The sequence below is a fragment of the Panthera onca genome, chromosome A3 (genome assembly GCF_046562875.1).
Source record: "Panthera onca isolate mPanOnc1 chromosome A3, mPanOnc1 haplotype 2, whole genome shotgun sequence".
NCBI classification, from domain to species: domain Eukaryota; kingdom Metazoa; phylum Chordata; class Mammalia; order Carnivora; family Felidae; genus Panthera; species Panthera onca.
In genome coordinates, this window is record NC_138341.1 from 44,564,176 (window position 1) to 44,587,562 (window position 23,387).

At 38.6% G+C, this 23,387-nt stretch overlaps 1 protein-coding gene across 5 annotated transcripts in view; it reads right to left on the reverse strand.

Moving 5' to 3' along the window:
* Positions 1 to 23,387, reverse strand: part of CTNNA2 (catenin alpha 2) — a 1,102,119-nt gene that overhangs the window by 253,511 nt on the left and 825,221 nt on the right. For all 5 annotated transcript variants that reach the window (XM_060656428.3, XM_060656443.3, XM_060656437.3 and 2 more), the window contains one exon: positions 19,269 to 19,349. In XM_060656428.3, the coding sequence (XP_060512411.1) occupies positions 19,269 to 19,349 (81 nt within the window). The remainder of the gene's footprint in view (positions 1 to 19,268; positions 19,350 to 23,387) is intronic.

Below are 23,387 nucleotides of genomic sequence, written 5' to 3' on the forward strand. Positions count from 1 at the left end.
TTAATCATCTTTTTGGGGAGACATCATCAAAATAAATTTCTGATCAATCAGATCATTCCAATTCAGTTATTTTACCAAAATCACTAGATTAAAAGTAGTCTGCTCTGCATGTTCCATTATGCAGCCATGGGCTGTGCTTAAAAATATCACAGCTACAATTTCTTATTTGTATAGATTTAACAAATCCCTCAGTTCAAAAGCTGTACTTAAGAGAAAAGTCATAGAGACTTAGATAAGGAAAGGTTGGTTGGGCCTCATTCTTGGTTGGGCTTGACTCCTTCTGTTGGTTCCATTTTCTGCCCAGGACACACAAAGTTAAAGTCTCCTTCTCCCTCTCCACAATAGGCAAGGGCAATCGCTTTTAGTGGAAGAAGCAGTGAAATGTTGCTCTAGGATCCGAGGGAGTCCTGGGATTATTGTGGATCCCCAGGGGGCCTCAGTCCAGCAGGTACACAGCCCTCCTTGAAACAAATGTTATGGAAACAACCAACAAGGAAGCAAAGTTGAGGTGGCAGAAGGCACCTCTGGAGGTGGTACAGAGGAGGCAGAAATAGACTGCACAGTGGGGCAGGGAGGAAAAGCGGTGAGGAGGAGAGCAGTGAAGGATTGGGGGAAGTTAATATTTCATAATAACAAACTTTACTTAATGCTTACTTTGTGCCAGAGCCTCTTCTGAATGCTTAGAAGAACTTGCTTATTTCTCTGAAAAGAGCTGGCTACTATTTTCTCCATTTTATAGGTGAGGAAATTGAGGCAATAGAATTCAGTCAGTTGCCCACACTCACATGGCTAATAAATAAGTGGCAGTGGCAGAATTTGAACCCAGACTGGCCTCAGAGTCCATGAGATAAATGAATATACGCAACCTTTCATATGTCTACATTATGCCAGCTTTGCATACGTTATCAACCAAAAGTAATGGTATATAGGATGTTAGTGTACAAAATTGCAGGCACATATGTGTTCCAGCTTAGTGATTAATTAGTGAAGTGCATAAAGACTTCTGGAAGCTTTGCCAAAGATAATAAGAGCACAAAGAAGAAAACCACAGTGGAGAGAATGGAAGAACAGACCCAGTGGCAGATGGACACCACAAGAGGGAATCAGTGGTCCCTCCAGAGGCAGATGTGATGCTGAGTCCTAATGAATCCCCACTCCAGTTGCTGAAAGGGACCTGCTGGATACTCACTATGAGACTCTGTGACTTCCTGGGGCTTTAGTAGTCTGTAAAAAAAAAAAAAAATGGAGGACTCATCGTTCAAGATGTATCTATTTCAAAAACATATTGATGGGTTCTACTTGGTCTTATGTAACTATCTTATCAAAACTTGGTCAAAGTGTTTTAAAATGGTACACTGGGAGATTCTCAACACAGGCTCAAGACAAGGGGAGTGAGACTCCTCCCAGAAATGATTGGGATCCACTTCGCACGCTTTGAGATGGTAATCATGGTATGTTATACACATCTATAAGCCAGGTGGCAGCAGAGGTTAGCAGGGATCTGCCTTATTATAGAGAGATCTCTGAAACCTTCAGACAAAATTTAGTACTGTCACAATCTAGCATGATAGCTTTTATTCTCATTCTTAAGACTTTTAGAATCGAACCCTATTCGTATTAAATATATCTACCTATTACATAGTCCATGAGCACAGGCACACCCAAAACTGTGAGCCAGAGCCCTCAGCAGCCACGACCAGGGGCACCTTGAACTTGGTATCATCCGGCAAATGCAGGGACTCATAAATACTGCCTTCATTAGCTCATGGGCCCTGTGATTTGTGTCCCTGATGAACAGGGGCACATTTTTTGACCCCTCCAGTAAACAGGCAATGTAATTCTTCTGTAAATTGACTATTAGAATGGTCTAAATGCCCTTGCCTACAAGCTGAAAGGCATAGTTAACACTTTTTACATAAGCTAGAAGACCAAAATTTAGCTATCAATCAACCAGGGCAGAAAGGAATGACTTGACAAAATCATCTGTTAAGTCTGACAGGAGTCAAGAACACAAGGCTTTCTTCCAACTGTTTAAATGTATGTGTGACAAGGGAATATTAATTGCATAAGACAAGACATTTAAAGGTATTAGCTCAGCACTACCAGTCTATTTTACCCAATTAAGGCTATTCATCAATGTAAATAACTGCATTTTCCTCAGCAAACCAAAAGGAATGCAGGCAATGGATGGTCCCTAATCTAACAATCTACTTCCTTATTTCATGGGAGGACAAAGCAATGAGGATAGACACAGTGTAACTCACAAACTTAAAAGGAAAAATTGACTGTCTCAAATGACCAGAAATTGTCTGCCTACAGGGTGGGATATGAGGAGTGTATGATGTATATTGAGCCACCTTCAAATAGATACTGCAAAGTGTTTTGCACAAAGTCTAAAAACCCACAACCATTTGATGAATATGAAACAGTCCCTGAAAAAGACAGAACCAGAAAAAAATGGCTCTCCACAGCCAATGAGAATCATAGAAACTTAAACTCAGATGAGATTTTGAAGACTACATGTTCAATTTTAATTTCCAATGAGAGGCTATCTCTGTGATTCTTTTTAATGGATGGACACAAATTCTTTTTTTTTTTTTTCAGCTTTATTGAAGTATAGCTAACAAATAAAATTGTAAGATATTTAAAGTGTACATCATGGGGTGCCTGAGTGGCTCAGTCTGTTAAGCGAGGGACTCTTGATTTTGGCTCAGGTCATGATCTCGCAGTTTGTGGGAAGGAGCCCTGCTTCAGGCTCTGCATCTTGACCCCTCCCCCACTTGTGCATACATGTACATGCACACTCATGCTTTCTCTCTTGCTCTCAAAATAAATAAATCAACTTTAAGAAAAAATAATAAAGTCGGAGTGACTAGGTGACTCAGTCAGTTAAGCATCTGACTTCGGCTCAGGTCGTGATCTCATGGTTCGTGAGATGTCCCAGTTCAAGCCCCACATCAGGCTCTCTGCTGTCAGCACAGAGCCCACTTCAGATCCTCTGTTCCCCTCTCTCTTCCCTTTTCTCTCTCTCTCTCTCTCCCTCTCTAAAATAAATTAACATTTAGTGGTGTCTGAGTGGCTCAGTTGACTGTGTCCGACTTCAGCTCAGGTCATGATCTCACAGGTTGTGAGTTCCAGCCACATGTCTGGCTCTGTGCTGACAGCTCAGAGCCTGGAGCCTGCTTTGGATTCTGCATCTCCTTCTTTCTCTGCACCTTCCCTGCTCATGCTCTGTCTCTGTCTCTCAAAAATAAATATTAAATAAATAAATAAGCATTTAAAAAATTACAAAGTATACATCATGGTTATTTGATATGCATAAATATTGTGAAAGGATCCTACCCCATCTAATTTATTAATATACCAATTACTGCATATACTCTTTTTTTGTGTGTATGTGAAACAAAATTCTACTCTCAGCAAATTTTAATCTTACAATATAGTGTTATCAACTATAGTCATGTTTTACATTAGATCCTCAGACCTTATTCACCTTATAGTGAACACTTATACCCTTTGACCAATCCTTCCCTATTTCCCCTGCCCCCAAACCCCTGGCAACCACTTTTCTACTTTGCTTTTATGAGTTACACTTTTTTTTTTTTAAAGTTCCACATATAATTGATAACATGAGGTATTTGTCTTTCTCTGTTCAGCTTATTTCATTTAGCATAATGCTCTCAAAGCCCATCCGTGTTATAAAGGGCAGGATTGCCTTTTTTCTCATGACTGAATAATATTTCTTTGTTTCTATACCTTTCTCAGTTCATCTACTGATAAACACTGAGGTTGTTTCCACATCCTGGCTACTATGAATAATGCTGCAGTGAACATGGGAATGCAGTTATCTCTTCAATGTCCTGTTTGCATTTCCTTAGGATATACAGTTGACCCTTGAACAACAGGGGGTGAAGTGGGAGGGGAGGTTAAGTGCGCTAACATTCCAGGCAGTCAAAATCCACATAGAACTTTTCAGTGAAATATTGCTCAGCCATAAAAAGAATGAAATCTTCCCACGTGCAACAACATGGATGAAGGTAGCGAGTATAATGCTAAATGAAATAAGTTAGTCAGAGAAAGATAAATACCATATGATTTCACTCATATGTGAATCTAAGAAAAACAAATGAGCAAATGGGGAAAAAAGAGAGAGAGAGAAAGAGGCAAATAAAAAAACAGACTCTTAACTACAGAGAACAAACTGATGGTTACCAGAGGGGAGGTGGGTAGAGGGATGGATTAAATAGATGATGGGGATTAAGGAGGGTACTTGTCGTGATGAGCAGAGGGTGACGTATGGAAGCGTTAAGTTACTATATTGTACACCTGAAACTAAAATAACACTGTATGTTAACTAATTTGTATTAAAATAAAAACTTAAAAATTCCACATGTAATTTTGACTCACTCAAAACTTAACCACTAATAGCCTACTATTAACCAGAGGCTTTACTAATACTATAAATAGTTGGTTAACACATATTTTGTATGTTATATGCATTATATTCTGTATTCTTACAATGAAGTAAGCCAGAAAAAAGAAAGTTATTAAGAAAATCATAAGGAAAACACATTTATAGTATCATACTATAATGCGTTATCAAAACAAAAAATTCACATATAAGTGGACCTGTGCAGTTCAAACTCATGTTGCTCAAGGGTCAGTTGTATACTCAGAAGTGAAATTACTGGATCTTATGGCGATTCTGTCTTTAATTTTTTGAGGAAGCTCCATACTGGTTTCCAAAGTGGGCACACCAATATTACATTCCCACAAACAGTGTACAAGGGTTGCCCTTTCTCCATATCCTCACCAATATTTGTTATCTCGTGTCTTATTAGTGATAGTCATTCTAACAGGTATGAGGTAATATCTTATTTTGGTTTTTATTTGCATTTCCCTGATGATTAGTTATGCTGAGCGCTTTTTCATATACTTATGGTCATTTAAATGTTTTCTTTGGGAAAATTACTATTCAGGTTCTCTGCCCATTTAAAATAAACTTTGTGTGTGTGCTATTTAGTTGTATGTGTTTCTTTATACATTTTGGTTATTAACTCATTATTAGATATATGTTTTGCAAATATTTTCTCCCAGTCAGTAGTTGCCTCTTAATTTTGTTGATGGTTTTCTTTGCTGTGTAGAGCTATTTAGTTTGATATAGTCCCACTTTTTATTTTCTTAATTTTTGCTTTTTCTGCCTTTGCTTTTGGTGTTTTATGTAAGGAAACATTGCCAAAACTAATGTCAAAGAGCTTACCCCTCCCCTTTTTTTTTCTTCTAGGAGTTTAGTGATTTCAGGTCTCATTCAAGTCTTTACTTCATTTCGAGTTGGTTTTTGTATATGGTATAAGTTAGAAGTCTAATTTCATTCTTCTGCATGTGGGTGTCCAGTTTTTCTAACACTGCAAACAATCCTTTATTGATGAGACTATCCTTTCTCAATGCATATTCTTGGCTCTAGATGTTTCTTTTTGAAAAATTAATAAAATCCCTTGATTATTTGTCTTCAATTGTGCATTTCAAATCTCAAAAAGGATGAGAAAATTTCTGATCTCAAAGGAGGGGAGAAAAGGATCCATAAAGCAAAATCTACACAAATGCTGCACTATTATTAAAGGTATTTAAATGTTATGCCAAAGGGAAAAAAAAATCAGAGTAAATGCACAAAAATATAATGGGGTAGATAGTAATTTAATTAGCTCAAGGCACCAGAAATACTGTTTTAAGAATAATAAGAAGTTCACAGAGGGTAAAAATATGCTTTATCTCTTTCTTACTTTATTCTAATCTCTCTACTCAGTAATTGGTGTTAACTCATTTATTCATTCTACTAGCATTTGAGGAATTCTGGTTTACCAAGCACTATGTTTGGCCAGGGACCCAGAAAAAAGCAAGACAAGCCATCCACTCTCACTGCTGAAAACTTCTCTACTGTCTCAATTTCCATTTACTAATAATGCTATAAGGATAACTTGACCATACACATACCTGACTGGCTTCGTAAATGATGCTGCTTAGAGGTAATCATGAGTTCCTCCTATTAAATATGTTGGAGCCTGGCCTAAGAAACACTCTTTAAGAGTCCAAATTTGTTACATTTCCTTCACATCATATTACTTAAGATTTTTTGTCACTTAATGGTTCTTTCAGGATTTCTTCTCCCCTCCATCAGGACAGACATACTTTCAAACACCCACTTTGTTAGCTCAGAATATTTGGCATTTTTCAGAAAGGTGGAATTTTAGGTAGCATAGTTGAAGGTGGAAAAGGCATTTCTCGTATAACTACTTTGCTCAGATCCCTTAACCCAAACTGAAAAGCAGAATGATTTTCCTGCATATTTGGAAAGTCTACTCAGTTTCTGGCTGCTTATTACCTTTAATAATAATCTTGCGCATGTTTGTTTTTACAGTTTGCAGAGAACTTTCCTAGACATTATTTCATGTGATCCTCTTTACAAAGTCATGGTGGGGGTGAGAGATATGGTTTATAGGGAGAATATCATTTTATTTGTTGTATAGATAAGGAAAGAGAACGGTCTACTGGTTGTACCCAGAAAATGCCAGAATCAGGTCTTCTGATTCCAAGATTAGTGCTTTTTTACTTAAGGTCCATGTGTTTATAAATCTGGCTATTCAAATTCACAAATCCCAATTGGACAAAGGTCATCTTATTTTCTGTCCTTCACTCCCACATCTAGTCAACCACTCACCTTCCAGTATTATATCCCTTCCAGCACTGCTTACCACAAAAGGGGATCTAAACTTACATACCTGAACATTTCATTCTGAGTATCTAATATCTGTCATTGATTAGCTGGCATCGAATGGGTATAAGCTGTTTGAATCTACTGTGATAAAGTCAAAAGTTGCATCAGGTAAGTTCATCCATCAAGGACCCTTAGCAGGCATATAAAATGCTACTCAAAACATTCTATCCCCCACAACTGCATAGGCAATTTGGAAAAACAATCACTGAATGGATGGATTTGATGGCAGGTTAATAGCAGAAGCCTATAAAAGACATGCGGTTAAAGAGTTTCAAGGAAGATACAGAGAACAACTCTCCAAAACCATATTTCTCTCTGGCGGGGTCAATCCTACATATCTGCCACAGTGTAGTACGAGTTGTACCAGGTAGGATCATCTGGCCCTACACGTCCAAATTTCCTGACATTCCACCTTACAGCAGAAGTCCTGTGGGTCTCAGAAGATCCCCCATTGTAAATACAAGAGCCCCTGGGAGGAGCCAGGACAAAACTCACCATTTTCCACTCCGGGTATCACATGAGTGCCACTTCAGTTCACTTGAGGATGGGAGACAAGGGAAATAAGACGCTGTTGGGTAAAGGAAGGGGAATGATGGGCCCTTACTTGTTGGTTCAGATGTTACTTATAAATGAACCTCTGAAGCTTCTGACCATTTGTGGTCATTAAAGAGCTCATGACATTTTCCAAAACGGAAAACCACTCACCATGCTCCTCTGCTCTATTCCAATTATAGCTAACTGTGTGCCTCTGAGCTAACTTCGCTCTCCAGAGTTCTGCCACCATATGCTATACTTCTTTGCTTCTTGTCTTTAACTATTGCACAGCATTGCATTTCCAACAGCTGCTGAATTTTTCCCTAGAGGGACTTCATTTCAGACAGAGGCCCAATGATTCCTCCACATTTCCAAGTGTGTGGAAATCCTATAAAATGACACTGGTGCTAAAGATGTTTCAGGGAAAGGCAGGAGACTGAGTTGGATTTAAGGCCCCTTGAGTTTTCAGGGAAATCTGTGCTCTCACACCACATTTGTTTTATCTCAAGTAGACGTACGCAAAGTTTGGCCTGCTTTTCCTGTGAAGGGACAGGTAGTATATATTTTAGTCTTTGCAGGCAGCTGATCTCTTCTTTGGCATTACTCAACACTGCCTTTGCAACACAAGAGCTGAAAATACAACTTTATTTACATAAACAGACAGAGGGCCAGATTTGGGCCAAAGGTAGTAGTTTGCAGAGACCTGTTCTAGATGGTTTCGTCAATGGATTTCAGTCTTACAGCATCCCACTCTGACCTTGTCACTCTGTTGCACTGCTACTGCAATTCCCTGGCTACTTCAGGCTCCATTCACCCACTGCTTACCTATGAATGAGCATTTGCTGGACCCACCTGCTTAAGAAACAGAGGAGACCAGAGATGGTCTCAAAGAGCCCCCAAATGGCCAGTATGACTGGTATTATTTGACCAAGTCAACTGTTTTTCTCCCTTTGCCTCACACTCTGCTAGAAAACATAGGTTATTCAAATGGTCTCTAAGCAATTACTTTTCTAGCAGAAGCTTTGAGACAAGGAAAGGTTACATGTAAGCTTAGAAGTTATTGGCTTTTCCCCCAAACTTTGTGACTTAGGAGGGTATCTGGTTGGGTTGCCTGACCTGCTTGACATAGGTGCTGTATAGTGAACTAAACTCCAAATTCTGATATTTCTTCCTAATCTGGCAAAAAAAAAAAAAAAAAGACACCAAAAAACCCCACTGAGGGTACTTCCACAGACTGGTTAAACACACAGAGAATTCACCCAAAGAGCACCAGGCAAGCAGGTTGCTATGGTGATATATAGACAAAATGACTACCTGATCAGTCACAAGTGATTCACTTTCAACTAGTTATTATGGCAACTATGGATACAGCGTCAGGGCCACATTGATCTAAACCTGAGGATTTCGAAGGAGGGGCTGAAAAAAATCTCAGTCAGGCATGCTTCATTAGTGATGACTTCTTCCTGCCCCTGCAACTCTGTGCCCTCCCTCTCCCTGTTCAACCACCCAGATCTCCCACCTTGCCCATGACCAAAGGTGCTTTACAGCTTTTTAGTCACCCCCTTTACACCTGTTGCAATTTAGAGTACAGCTATTTAAGGTAGTCTAATCCTTGCTGAAATTGAAAGAATCAAATAAAAATATAGAAGTCCCACCCTTAATAGTTAACAGGATTGGTATACTCAGTGACAAACTGGGGAACTGTGGAATGGGAAAGGAGGGGCTAAGAGTGGTTATTCACACAAACTTTTGCCAAACACACATGGTTGGGTCAGATGGAAAATCTCTTCCTAACACCCAAGTCCTCAGAACAAATGGTTCTCCTTTAATCTTGGAACACCAGGACTTAATCCATTCAATTGTTTCCCACTGAATATACCAGGCAGGTCTGCCTGTCTCCTGATCTGCATTTAATCAGATATCCCCTAGAAAAAGTGAAAGTCCTTTACTTTCTTCCCTTCCTTATAATTAATTAGAAAAATAATTATCAGAATCTCATTCATGGTTCAGGTTCTTGCACTGGACTGGACACAGATATGGATGGTTAAAGGGGAAAAAAAAGTGGTGATTATATTAGGAAGCCTATTATTATGATTATTATTGAAAATCTCAAGATTCATGATTAGTTACTATTTACCTGACACTCATCCTATTAAGGGAATTTTAATAAAAGCTATAAACTAAGATGAAATTGTATCAACTTTGACAACTACAGTCATTAAAAGGAAATGCTTCAGAGTCGGCCCACTTGGATTTTCTAAAGTAAGAGTTCTGTACCAGTAAGAAATTTAATTTTATTGCTGGGACTTCAATAGTTTACTCTGAAAAAAAAAAATCCTTTGACAGTAATGCCCCCTCCAAAGAACTGTTGTAGGGATAGTAGATAAAGTATTAAGAAAAGAATAGCCACTAAACAAATATCATACATTTTCAGTGGGCAAGTCTGCTTTTCTGGCCTTTGCACATAACCAGGTACAAATGGGAGGAATGGGTCCCAAGAGAGTTGGTAATTTCAGGTATGTCAGTGACAAGACAGCATTAGCTACTCAGTCCCTAAGTGCATCCATTCTTAGCACTTAGAGCTATGGGAAGACAAGCCTGATTGGGAAGCCAGGGATTCATGTGCAATAATAGTCATTCTGTGTGGGCCTTTAGAACTCTAAATAGAGTTCTTTACTGAAGCTTTTATCCGGGCCCCAAACGTAGGCAAGGTAAAAACAAACAAACACCATCCATTTTGGAAAAAAAAAAACCAAAAGCACACACACACACACACACACACACATACACACACACATACACAACATTAATGATAATTACAAAATCACTGATCTTAACTCAATTTCTAACAACTAAAATTGCTAGGTTAAGGGATAAGTTCCCATCTCTAAATTGGAAGCTGATGGAGGGGTCTTAAGGAGGCCAAATAAAGAATTTTTTGCCCTAGGAAAAACCCTTTTACCTCTAAGAGTCTCTGAATCCGTATTTCCTTTTTCAGAGATAGTTGAGAAATGAGCCCAGAAGATGTTATTGCTTTTCTTTCCTGTCTCTCCTTTTTCCCAATCCCTACCTCCCAATTTTGTGGGTAACTACAAATCTTTGTACATATGTGATACATAATCATTATTCCGCTTTTAAAATAAGCATTTAAAGAGACTGTACTTTTTTCATAAAGGTAGATGTGATTTCTCTCTCTGTCTCTCTCTCTGTCTTTCTGTCTGTGGGGGACATTTTCTGTTGAGACAATTAATTTCTTAGCCTTTTTTTTTTTTCTGTAAATGAAGGAAAATTTCCATGCTCCAAGCCTGACAAAAATACCTGTTCTGGGTACAGTCTCCTGAAATGTGGCACCATATGTGCATCAGTAAACATTATGTGTAGAGTAAATTAAACTGAGCCTTATAATTAGGCAGTAAGGAAATTACCGTAGACCTGAAAGAGTAAATCAGCAGTATTAAAATGCTCTCCATTTTCTCTGAAGCACTTGAGAGTGCCATAAAAAGCCCATGTCACTGTGATAAATATTGAGAAGAAATGCATTTGGAGCAAGACAACCTAAAAGACACCACAATTCAAACAGGTCTTCAAATCTGGAGTCCAAGGTGTCATCTCATAAAATTTAAAAGTCAGCCCTCTTGCCACTAATGTAGGGGAAAAAAAGAAAACCAACTGACATTGAGACTTTTGGGGAGAATTTTCTCATATAGCAGGTGCAGTAAAGACTTTAATAGATAGAAACTCTGGTGCAGAGCCAAGACTAAGGAAAGACTCACCCATCATAAACAAAATAGCAGCACTGTAAATAAAGACAGGATCAGTACTGCTGGTTTTTTCCAGCTTCTGTTACTGATCCTACCTTTATTTACAATGTTTATAATTTGCTTGTCGTGGATTTTCTGGCATTAATTTCTATTTCCTAAAATACTGTGTAAGAATATTATTTATCTTGGTTACTGAGATTTTTGGAGTTCCCTAAAATTTTCTACCTAAGGTACTGCCTCATTTGCCTCACCTTTGTCTTGACCCCGTGCACAGCACAGTGAGCAATCAGATCAGCCAGTTCTAATCTTGGTCCATGGGGAAAGAGGGATCAAGCATGGATTCTCCTTCCCTCTAAACAGATATTGTATCCGTGAAGTGGGGAGGTCTAGCAGAGGCTCTAGAAGAGGATTGGAGAGAAGTTGGAGGGTTTCACAGTCCTCAGACACACCCCCAACAGACTTCAATGAGGTCTGAGTATCCCCACTCTCAGAAACAAAGGTGGAGGAAATCAAACCTGCTAGAACATCACAGGTTGTCTGGAAAGCTTACTACACAGTGTGTAACGTGCCACCATATGTACATGAAATTAGAATCTTCCAAGATGGAGCTATATATTTGCATTTCAGAAGGTTCTTGAGCTGGCTTTTCTAAAGCCAGCCCAGTGACAGGAAACTTGTGGGTTGAGGCATAGAAGTTCTCTCTTAAACTGGAAATACCCATTATTATCACAGTGTAAGTGGACTTTTAAACAAATCTAGTTCTTAAAACAATGGAACCAGAGACATGAGAGTGTAGAATGGAGGGAAGTTGATGACTGTGATGTTTGTTGGGTGCCATGGGTACATACAGGGGATTCTTCCTTCTTTCAACCCTGTGCAGTGTAAGCTGACTTTATTTTGGCCCTTAGGATATGTCCTGAAGAGTCAAAAAAAATAATAACACTTGGAAATAGGCGAAGTCACATAAACAACTTAAATCTACTATAAAAAGTATCATAATAAGAGTATTTTAAAATGCTCCAGGAGCCTACTGGATAAACTCTGTTTATAGGAATTAGATAAGGTTGTGATGATAAGGTGACATTTAAGCTAAGCCTTGTAGGAAAAATTGTGAATTTTCCTGGAAGAAAAAAAAAAAGAGGGAGAGGGAGCATTCAGAAAAAAAAAAATGTGAATTTTCTTGGGGGGGGGGGGGGGAAGAAGAGGAAGATAGGGCATTCCAGGCAGAAGCCAGTGTAAAAGCATGAGGATGTGTGAATCTGACTTAAATTGCTGAAGCCAGAGTGAGCTGAAGCCAGGGAGGCTGGGGTAGGGGAGAGTGGTTGTGAGTCTCAGTGGATATGACCATCATTTTCATAAAAATGAATTAAGCAGTGCCAATGGGAGTGGATAGGAAGGAATGGACTGGACATTATGTAGGAGTTGGAATCCACTGGACTGAAGGACTGATGAGGATTTAAGGAATGATAATGGGAGGAGCTGTACAGGGCTGTAATCCTCTTGGAAAGTTGATCACAGTGGGAAGCACACAATTGTGTAGGGTTGGGTTGGGGTGAGGATTTGGCTTTCAGGTATCCTGGGAACTTCATTCAGCCAAGAAGGACAAAGACTGGTCAAGGGCATATAAATTAAATAGATGGTCATTATAAGCACAACCTCTTCACAATTTTCTACCCACGCAAAGAGGACTGATGAATTCCCCCAGCCATCATTAGTGACATTCGTGGGAGCCAGGAAGGCACGATGTGATGAGATCCTGGGGCAAACGGGCTGCTACCAGGGCTAGTGGTGACAGCAGGAAAGGCAGAGGCTGTAGGAAGATGACTCACTTTCTAAATTTCCTATGTATCCAGCCTCCTTGGGAAATGGGGAGATAAAGAAATATCAGCTGTCCTGATGGAAATTTCCCCTGGGAAAACTGATACCAGAAGCCATTTCAGGTAATAAAAAATTACCTCAGCAGGGAGGGGTCAAATGGAACAGATATGTTTGACCACAAACTGGCTACAATGTTAGAATTAGATAGATTCAAGTTCAGTTCAGTTAGAATCAAGGTGATTAGCTGCTATCATCAGCTCTAGAAACCCTTCAATTTCAGGCCATAGTGGCAAACTCTTGTGCAACACACTTTAAAATTATCTTCCTTTCAGTGACAGTTTTGGATAAGAAACCCCAGCCTAAACATATTCTCCAACAATGAATATGGGCCAACTTCATTTAATTGAGATGAGTGTTCTGAAATGAATGTTCTGGTAAGCTAAAATGACATTCTGACCAAAAAACAAACAAACAAACAAAAAAACAAACAAAACAACAACAACAACAAAAAAAACCCCTTGCTGTTTAAATCATCATTATTGAAAATCATCCATATTTTCCTGCTGAGGAATTCCATCCTAAACAATATGATAGAATTTTATTATACTCCTATAGTAGATTGTCCAGTGTCAGGATCAAGATTCTTTTTTTGTTTTGTTTTGTTTTGTTTTTCTGAAAGAGAGAGAGCAGGGGAGGGGCAGAGAGAAGGAGACAGAGAATCTGGAGCAGGCTCCACACTATTAGCACACAGCCCCACACGAACCGTGAGATCATGACCTGAGCTGAAATCAAGAGTAGATGCTCAACTGACTGAGCTGCCCTGGAGCCCCTCGGTTCAAGACGTTTAATGCCATTCTCGTTGCTTAGAAGAGAAGATGTCAGAGACTGGACCAAATGCAGATATTATCTTGAATGTGTTTTGGGACTCAATCATTGCTATTTATCCTTCCCTTTCCCACTTTTCCTTGACGTCCAGGGCCTAGAGAAATTAGCAGAAGGGAACAAATCCGTAGCTGAGTTTCCACTTAATTGAGCATTTCCCTATTTAAACATAGGTTATAGATCCCTCCGCTCAGTTAGTGTGTTTTGTGATTATTCAATGTTGATCAAGCTACTGGATTCTTTCTATGATCTAGACTTGCTAGTGAGGGAGAGGTCAAGCTTGGTTGGGTGTCCACATAAGGCTGTGTTAATGTGTGAATAATCAACTATATTCTGGCTTAGAGGAATAAATTAAATTGCTTTATGACTTGAACATTGTCTTCATGAAGGAAGAGCTTTCCCAGAGTAATATTTTAAGAAATGTTTCCAACTGATGAAATAATGTACTTTAAACTTTTCCTAATGAGTATTTTCCAGGAGATAAATAAGTATGTGGTGCTCTGACATTCAGGGCTATCATATAAGGATTTTCCCATGATAGAGGTAGCTTGAATATATAACCCATCTTCAAGAAGTATGTCCAAAGGATGGCCTTTGATAGTGCTCTTGAGCCCTCTCCCACCTCTGTCCTCCTCCTTGCCATTTTGATTCTGATCTTTGGTGCTTCTGATGCAATTTGTGTTCAGCTGTCTCTGAGTTGTTTATGTTCCATATTCAAATCCCAATTGCTATATGATCATTTCCTGATCTCCATATTTCTACAGCAGCAAGGCAATCTCACCTTGGGAACAAATTCTAGGGATTATTAGCTCTGACATAGCTCTGAAAGTGTGAAGAACACAAACTTCACCATTTGGAGGAAATCAATATTTTATTTTATTTTGTTATTTTATTTATTTATTTTTTATTTTTATTGTAGCCATATAGATAGCCTCCTGTCCTTATGAGGAAGAGCAGATTTAAGTCTTCAGATAAATGATTTTAAAATGTTTTCTTACAACGACTAAAAATAATTGGCCCCATCATGAGCAGATGTGAGAAAAAGAATTGAATGCTTTAAAATTCCTTTTTTCTGTAAATGTTTTGCAAAATCTATAATTCACACTTTGAGAAGCCAGCTACCTAAACATAATAGCACTTTTTTCAAAAGAGGACCCAATGAATCATAACAGCTGGAAACCCGAGCGACAATATCATGACACAACTAAGAACCATATTCTTGACATTCACCACAGATTGTTTTGTTCTGTCTGCAGTATGTACATGTAACCCATCCCAAACCCTGAAGCAGTAAAGGTGCTGTTGGAAACCATAAAGCACCTTTACATATTTATGTGAACCTTCTTTCCCCACTGCGACCCCCACAATAGATTAGAATATGGGCAACCGAACTGCATATGCTGGTTCTATGGAGGGGCAGGAGGGGGATGGGTTATCAGCAAAGACCCTCCAGCCAGACTGCCTGCTAAAACCTCTATGTATCCAGACTCCACGTGGCCATGGGTGTACTACTTCACTTCATGTCCTCATTTGTAAAATGGGCATGATGAGGTTTCTTCTAGTTCATAGAGCTGGTGTGAGGGTTAAATGTGGTCCATTTATGGAGAGAACTTAGAACAGTGCCTGGCATATTGTGTGAACTGAATACATGTTGGCTCTAAATTTTTATTTTGTAGGCAGTGAATGTAGAAGCAGTTGCTGATCATTGCCCACCTTTACTCATATTTCTTGTTTAAGTTCTCTCTGGAGACTGGGTCTTGACAGATACACCTTTAAACATACCACCAGTGACATTTTCTGCTTGTTTTTAAATCCTCTATTACATAATCTATTCTATTAAGTCTTCATCCCAATGTAAAAGCATTCTATACCTGATGTTTGTTGTTAGTTGAAAGTGTTTTGATTCTAACAGCAAAACTGATGCTTTTGTCAAATTGGCACCTCCTGAATCTCATTGCAGGAATTACTGTGATGGCTATTAAGGGTGAAGAGATAAGAATTAGGCCCTTGATTAGTTTTGGGAATGAGAGAGTTGCTAAGTTTAGCAACACCCTGACTTGTTATGATTATTATTTATTAGCTTCTCATCGGGAAGCATTTGGGTCCTGATTTGCTTATCAACTTGGAAAAAAAAAAAAAGACTAATAACAGGACCAAAATAATAACCAGGATAGACCATCTTCCCTATAAGCTTGTAGAAAACTGAGAGACCATGCCTAGAATAGTTCACAGGTGGCACATAGAAGGAGGACTTCAAGGAGCAGCTGGCAGACACAGACTGAGTCCTCTCTAAGGAATGGGGAGACCATGTGGGCTACTAGGTACCCAAGCAGAGAGTCAGCCAAAACTTTTTGTTTTCATAATGGTCTGATTCCAGAATCACAGCAGTGACAATAGCTCAGACATGGGCATACTGTGCCTGAAGCTCTAAAATTAAAACATAATGCTTGAAGCTGGCAGTTATATTCCCCTAAATCCATTTTTAATTCCAAACAAAATACCCTTAAGAGGATTCTGCTCTAGCACTGCCCACTCTCATGGGTTTCATTGGCAAGATGGTTTTAGGCCAATCAATTTTAAATAACACCTTTGGGTTCCTGCAACCTTTTTCATAATTTATGACTCCACATTTCTTTGGGATATACTGCCTAAAGGAAGGGGATCTACTTACTTGAAAATCCTACTTAAGCAGAAATCCTTTTTATTCAATTACTCTTGATTTTTTTCAAGTATCTACAAGTTTAAGTCTACTTTTTTTTTTTTCTTTAATTAGGGAAGTTCAAAATAATGATCATGATCGACTTTATTTCTTTGTAATTTGGTGACCAGAACTTTGTAAGACTCCAGGGTCACCAATCTTAGACCTATGAGGAAGAGACAGTAAACTGAAAGGGTGGAAACTTAATGAAAGTCACTCGAAATGTTTTTCTTTGCTTTCAACTTGTTTTTCCCATTGTGATTTGATTGCCCTAATTATTATATAAAGGATTTCATGTGTACAAGGAAGTGGGCATGGATAATTGAGGGTTCCCATTTAAAATCTCTTCTAACAAGACTTGTCAGTAATGGAAATAACAGAGAGTGTTTCAGCCACAGGAGACATGCATTTGAACCACTAGCATTCACCAGTCACACTACCTAGCTGCTATCAGGCACTCAGATAAAACCTTGTTAATCCAATTAATTAGATATCCAAATCTAAGATAAAGGTCTACCTGAGACATGCTAATCAGAGTAGTTGCACGTTCCATTTGCATAAGTGCTAGGTGGCTTCTGCTTTTGTACCACTACAGGTGTACATGGAGAAACAGAAGAGATGGAAAGAAAGTCAAAAATATCCCAACATATGGATAGGGATAGAACTGACAGATGGGAACCACCTTAGATCTAGAAAGGCAAATTGGGAAAGGGAAAGATGTTTGAACCAAATTCAGGGGTTTGGTGTGAAACTATGCCATAACTTTTGGATCTTAATATCCTGAAACAATTTTCTTTACCCTCATTCATCTCAATCTTTGGAAAGGTGAACAGAAAAACAATTCTTTTGCACACAGAATGATTTCAAAGGATGACATACTCCTTCTACTGCCATCCTAAAAGCAGCTCTCCAAGAAACTTGTCACCAAAACATTTCAAGTTCTCCCATAAATTCCACCTTCAAATTTCACTACTACCTTCAGTTAAAACCAGTAAATCCTTTTCTGAAAATATTAGCACCAGGGTAAAAATTGCTTTACCCACTCCTTCCTAATAAGACAAAAAAAGTTTCTGATAGGTCCATGAGCTCAGAGAGCTGAGGGTGCTCGCTCCTGAATGTAAAAGAATGGTCTCTACTAAAACCAAGAGATTGAGGAGGTGAGAAGACTCAGTTCATATATTTTGCCTGATTGACAATCAAAGGCAGGCCGTAGATGAGATATGCTCCTAATGCTTCAAAATCTGTTACTATCCAGCATTAGGACATCTGGCATAGGAAATAAATGCAGATTTCCTCTGGACTCATTCAATCTCATGCAGCTTATAGATAGCTTACAGATCTATTCTGACTCCCTACTTCTATATATAAGAAAAGGCAACCAAGAGATGGCAAATCCATACTCACACAGCTAGTTCAGTGGCAGAGCTAGAAGTAAAACTCTGGGCTCTGGACACCTGATTCAGTGTTTTCCATTAACTCCAGTCCCAATTCCTACTACCCATATCATTTCATATCATATGGGGGATTTGTATGGAGAAATGGTCTAAGAGGGCAAAGAGACAAATCTGGCCAATATCCATTTGGTATAAGACAATGTTTTATTCTCTCTCATTTTAAGGTAAAATAAGGAAATGCTTCCCCACAAGGACTTGTTAGTTGGGCAAACTAGAGTCTTCATATTCGAGAACTAATTGTGATTTTTCTGGAGAACATTAGCTCAAGCATGTTTATCCCTACAGGTGATAACCTGAAGAGAGCGAAGAAGCTCCCCAATAGTAATTAGAAGGGGTTTCTTTCTCCCATTCAAACCACTTCCAACATGTTCCTTGGTCATTTTTGCTTAGGCACCTGGCTAATGTTTTCTGTACTTGACATATAATAACAGGGACTGCTAGATGCAGCCAGGCCGGTCTAGCTGTTCCAGATGCAGAAAGTAAGAGTGTTGTTGCCTCAGGGAACTGGTTGGTTCTAGCTGAGGAACACAGTCAACACTAAATGAATGAGATGGATAGATGCAAAAGCTACCAGCAGGACACAGGATGCCTCTCAGGCAGAAATCAAATAGGGATTTCATTGGAACTTGATGGATGGTTTAAGTCTTCTAGAGAAAGAACACTACCAAAGAAAGTGGGGCTCGCCATGGAAACAAAATAAGGGTTACAAGACCATAGGGTTACTAGTGTTGCTATAGCACTTACAAGATGAAATGGGGCCCTGACCAGAGATTTTTTTCACACCTAAAAATACACCCATCGGACTAATGATACCATTAGCCATTCAAATCATCCAACTAGCTTTCCTTGCTTTGGTTCCCTGCTTCTGAACCATCTGATAAGCAAACATTCCCCTGGTGATTTGTGTCACCAAATGGAATACACAGGGTCAGAGATCTTAATTAGCCCATCAGATTAAGAGTTGTGTTTTTCATTAACCATTAGCATTCTGCTTTGGAGTTGTGATATCTAAGAACCAGCAGAAATGAGAACCTGGCTCTTTGCATATCTGGATCTGGAAAACTGAAAAACAGATGTAGAAGATAGTGAATTCATCAAGTCTCTACCTGGGAAGACTGTTTCTGGGCAGTGAGCATGCTGTCTCTTCAGAGGGTGTTTTCACCACACCTCCTGAGGCTGTCACATCTGTCCGCTCAGCAGACACTACCTTGTTCATGAAATGCTTTTGTGTACGTGTAGATGCTATAAAGAATAGCAACCTGAATGCCAGCAGAAAGCGCCCTGAAAAAGGACATTCTTGGAAACCACCACAAAGTACCATGCATTTAAAATAAGAACAAAAACAGTACCTGTCTCCTTAGGTCTCTTGTTTTCTTGGTCATCTTGTCAATTGCAATGTTTAGAGGATCTCCTTTTTCTTTTCTTCCGGTCTATTAACAGAAGAGAAATAATCTCTGATTTAGAAAATTCAATGTTAGAGACATGGAAAATGTTTTTTTAAAAAATTTGGAAACACACAGAAACACACTTGACGGGTAGAATACAAACAAACAAACAAACAAACAAAAAGACAGAGAGAGATTCTTTTCAACACACAGCTAACATGATTTGTCTCTAAAATTGGTTTTCTCCAAAACAAAAATTTGAATTGTTGAAAAACAATATATTCTGAGGATGGTTTACACATGTCCATATTCAACTTCATGCAAGCATGTTTTCCTCCCTCTCCAGACATTTATGAATTAAGTAAACACAGCAAGGATGTTTGTTTTTGCCTTCAAATACATTTTTTTTTGCTTCTCTCTCATGTAAGCACACTTCTGAATAGGAAATGAATGAGATGATAAAAACTAAATTCAGAAAGCAATTTAAAATAAATTACCAGAATTCAGAGTTTCTGACGTATCAATAAATATACCAACATACCAATATTTTCTAGACCACATTGTAACTTTCATATCATAGTCAAAGAGACGTTCTACTAGAAAATAATAGTGTTTGTAATCTCTGTTCTGTCATGCACTGGTATGTTAAATATGGTAATAAGGAACCCACAGTTTGAAATCATAAGGAAAACATCTCTTACGACTCCAAGAGGCAGAGGTAAAAACAAAACAAACAAATAAAAAATCCAAAACCTCTTCTTTTTCACTTGGAAGTTTGGAAGTTTCAGTAATAGTTTATTTTTTTAATTTTCCTTTGTTTTATCTCTCTTTTTTTTTTTTTTTTTTTGATGGCTGTAGTAAAACAATTAAACCAAAGAGAATTACCATTATCTTTTTAAAACCACAGCAGCAACAAAATTCCCATGAATGAAAAGCTCTACATAACTTTAAGGATGGCATTATGTACCCTTTAAGAGAAAATTGTTTTCAAAAGCTTCGTCAAGTCTATTACATTATCTAATCTTTAGTCAAATACCCTGAAAATTAATTAATTATTAATTTATTTACTTTTAAAGTTTATTTATTTTGAGAGTGAGGGTTTTGAATGGGGGTAAGGCAGACAGAGAGAGAGAGAGAGAGAGAGAGAGAGAGAGAGAGAGAGAGAAAGAGAGAGAAAGAGAGAGAGAGAGAAAGAGAGAGAGAGAGGGAGAGAGAGAGAGAGAGAGAATGAATCCAAAGCAAGTTCTGCACCTGTCAGTGCAGAGCCCAGTATGGGGTTCAAACTCACAAATTGTGAGATCATGCCCTGAGCCGAAGTTGGACGCTCAACCGACTAAACCACCCATGCGCCCCCTGAAAATTTATCTATTTATGGTCTTACTGGCGAGTCAGTTCTTGTTCCGTATTCAAGTCTCTGCAGAATCATATAGGTCTCTGTAGTAATTGGTAATACAATGTAATGATAACAAGATAGTGTTTTGAGGATCCAGAGAAATTACCATTCTAGAGATTCCTAGATATACTCTTCCAGCGACAAAATCCTGGATGCATAAAGCTGAAACATACACATCAGATCTACTTAAAAGGAGAATTAAAGCAACCATTTTTTTCTGCAACTTGCTTAATTTTTTTTCTGAACAAATGTCTAATGTCTAAATCGATATGGCTTTTATTAAAAAGCCATCACCAGGACACATGTGTGTCTATTTTTAATCATCTAAAATCTTACAAATCCCCATCTCTTTTCCATTCCCTAAACTCATTATCTGACCCTTGCGTATGTATACACTGAAGTTTATAAGTAGAAAGCGCTTAAAATAAAGTGGTAACATTTTACAATGTTGAAATATTAGCATACAAATAGCTCCAAGGAAAGGAAAAGTATTTGGAGAAGAACACTGTGCTGCTTTATCTGTGGAGGGACGCCAGTTACACAGCAAGTGGGACTTTGGTGCCCTGTCTCCATATCCAGCTGAGCCACAGGTGTAGCACCCAGAGCTGCTTATTTTCTCTTTGGCTTTTTGCTTTTTGCTGTTTTCACCATTAAAATACAGGGCAGTTTTGAGACAGTCCAGACCATGACCATTCTGAAAACCACAGATTTCCTATGCCCTTTCCACTTATAAGAGTAATGAAAACTCACTTTGAGAAACTAACAGTTATGAGTTTGGTCTAAAATGTGGCTATGAGAGAAGGAGACTGGATCACTGAAACTTTCAATGTGAAAAGACAAAAAGATCAAAAGAGTGTGGAGATAAAGACTGATTACTGAAAATAATACTAAGTGTCAGACACTGGTATCATTTTATCCCACCAGTGGCATTCCATTATTATCACTTTACAAAAGAAAAAATAAAACCAGAGCAGATGTGGGATTAGGGAGAGGGCAATAAGGCACTCCCCTCAGGTTAGGGGGCACCATAGAACTCAGTAATCAAGATATATAATATTTTAACTCAATATTTTCAAAAAATCAAATTAATGCCAAAAAATCCATGTTGAACAAATATCAAAATTTTGAATAAAAGCAGGATCCAACAGGACCAGGTTTAGGTTAAGGTGAGTGAGGTAAGCCATGTAGGTCAGATATCATTTCTTTTTCTTTTTTTTTTTTTAACATGTTATTTATTTTTGAGACAGGGAGAGACAGAGCATGAACGGGGGAGGGGCAGAGAGAGAGGGAGACACAGACTGAAACAGGCTCCAGGCTCTGAGCTGTCAGCACAGAGCCCGATGCGGGGCTCGAACTCACGGACCGTGAGATCATGACCTGAGCCGAAGTCGGACGCTTAACCGACTGAGCCACCCAGGCGCCCCCAGATATCATTTCTTAATTTTAAATTTAAGAAAATTGGGGATGGGGATGAAGGAGTGCACTTGCCATGATGAGCACTGGGTATTGTATGGAGGTGTTCAATCACTATATTGTATATCTGAAACTAACATCACACTGTATGTTAACTAACTGAATTTAAATAAAAACCTTTTTAAAAAGGCAGGGAATGTATTTATACTAAAACCAGAATAAATCATTGTTTACCTAAAGTTCAAACTTAACTGAGTATCTTATATTATTATGTGCTAGACCAGGCAACCTTACCCGCAGGGGTAATAGTGATGTTCAAGATTGTAACTAGGGTTGTTACAGATACATATAGAAAGGCTCCAGTGCCTTATTCTGTGAAAAGAAGGGCAACATGGGATTCTGTGTCCCATTTGGCATCAATAACCTGTAACTGCAAAGCATATTTCATTACATGTGAAGCATCATTTTGGTCACAGTTAGAGACTCACAAAAAGTCCTATCTATGATCCTCATGCTCAAGGAGCTCCTAATTCTGGAGAGTAAAGCAGAACATGAAATTAAGAATACTGACAACTATGCAGAAACTAAAACTCTAACAGGCTAAATTAACCGCTCAAAAGAGGAAGATGTTGCATTTGAGAAAGTCAAGAAATCTCACAGAGAAGTGGGGAGATTTAGCTACACCTCAAGACCTGGATAAGATCTGAATAGGAAAGAGGGTGGTACTTGAAGGGAGGACAGGGTAGCAAAAATAGAGGCATCCAGTCAAGAAACATCAAGGTGGGTTCTAGGAGGACAGTGAGTGGAATTGGCCAGTATTTTCTCCATGATGTGAAGTAATAGGTTTGATGAGTTGCAGAGACAGACAGGATACTTTTATAAGAGCTGCTTTATAGTGTGATTACTGCCAACCATATTTTGATCTGCAAAGTCAAAGGATCTCTGGTGGCATTAGCATTCTATGTCACTGTGTTGTCAGGATTCTGTTTGCGTAATATTTGCAATCCTTTGTTTCTCCAGCTTCAAATCTTTGGCTGAAGACAATTAAATAAAATACAGATGACTTGGGTGCCATATTTGTTCTATTTAAAAAGGCTGGGAAATGGCAAAACAAGGCCTAGAACTTTGGAAATTTTGGCCACTGGCTTAAGATGTTAATTCATTGGCCCTTTGTTGGCTCTAGTTTCTTTTTTTTTCCTTTTTTTAAATATAATTTATTGTCAAATTTGTTTCCATACAACACCCAGTGCTCATCCCAACAAGTGCCCTCCTCCATG